Below are 779 nucleotides of genomic sequence, written 5' to 3'. Positions count from 1 at the left end.
CCACTGTGTGCCCTTCCCTACAGATCCCACTCCAGAGTCTCTCCTCTGCCACTCCTGCCTGCCCAGAGGGTGCTGGGAAAGCCCCAGCAAGCCCCACTCAAGATCCCTCTCTGATATCCCAGCTTACATCAGGGAGTGACGACTTCAGCCAATAGAAACGGGATGACATGAAGGCACAATCAGGTGAAGGCTCCAAGCATGGAGCCAGGCACAGAGGAGCAGCATCCCGGCCCAGCTCCTGCACCAGCTCACCAGGCCCCAGCTCGCTCCCAGCAGCCAGGATGGGATGCGGGAATCCCAAAACTCTTTTCCCCCACAGTGCTCTCTGCTCCCACCATCCTGCAGCCCACACAGCTCCCTCTGCCCACTCCCACCCTGCTGTCCACCACAGCAGGGAGATGCCAGGCAGAGGCCAGCACCACTCCAGAGCCACATCCTGATCCTTCCCAGTGGGATTCCCAGACTAAGGAACCCCCTTGTACAGAAGCTGCCAAACTGGCAGCTCTGCAGCCCATGATCCAGAACATGATTCTACCTGTGGGGTCAGTGCCAGCCCTGCCCATGGCCCCTCGTACCTGAATACTGCTGCTGCATACTGCGGCAGCTGGTACTGCTCCGAGCCAGGGGGCTGCAGGAACCCCACGGACGGGCTGTGGGCAGAGAGGGCTCAGGTGGGCACGGGCATGGGGATGAAGAGCTGAGGCATCTGTGCAGGTAACCCCCAATTCCCTCTGTACTGGAATGGCTGGACACACAGGAGCCTCTGGAGGAGGCTGGAC

At 60.8% G+C, this 779-nt stretch overlaps 1 protein-coding gene across 1 annotated transcript in view; it reads right to left on the bottom strand.

Moving 5' to 3' along the window:
* Positions 1-779, bottom strand: part of R3HDM2 (R3H domain containing 2) — a 16,018-nt gene that overhangs the window by 2,011 nt on the left and 13,228 nt on the right. Inside the window, 2 exon segments of the mRNA XM_009075657.1 lie at positions 576-595; positions 597-650. Of these exon segments, the coding sequence (XP_009073905.1) occupies positions 576-595; positions 597-650 (74 nt within the window).

This window comes from Acanthisitta chloris, unplaced genomic scaffold, assembly GCF_000695815.1.
Source record: "Acanthisitta chloris isolate BGI_N310 unplaced genomic scaffold, ASM69581v1 scaffold5765, whole genome shotgun sequence".
NCBI classification, from domain to species: domain Eukaryota; kingdom Metazoa; phylum Chordata; class Aves; order Passeriformes; family Acanthisittidae; genus Acanthisitta; species Acanthisitta chloris.
This window is presented reverse-complemented; position numbering and strand designations above follow the sequence as displayed.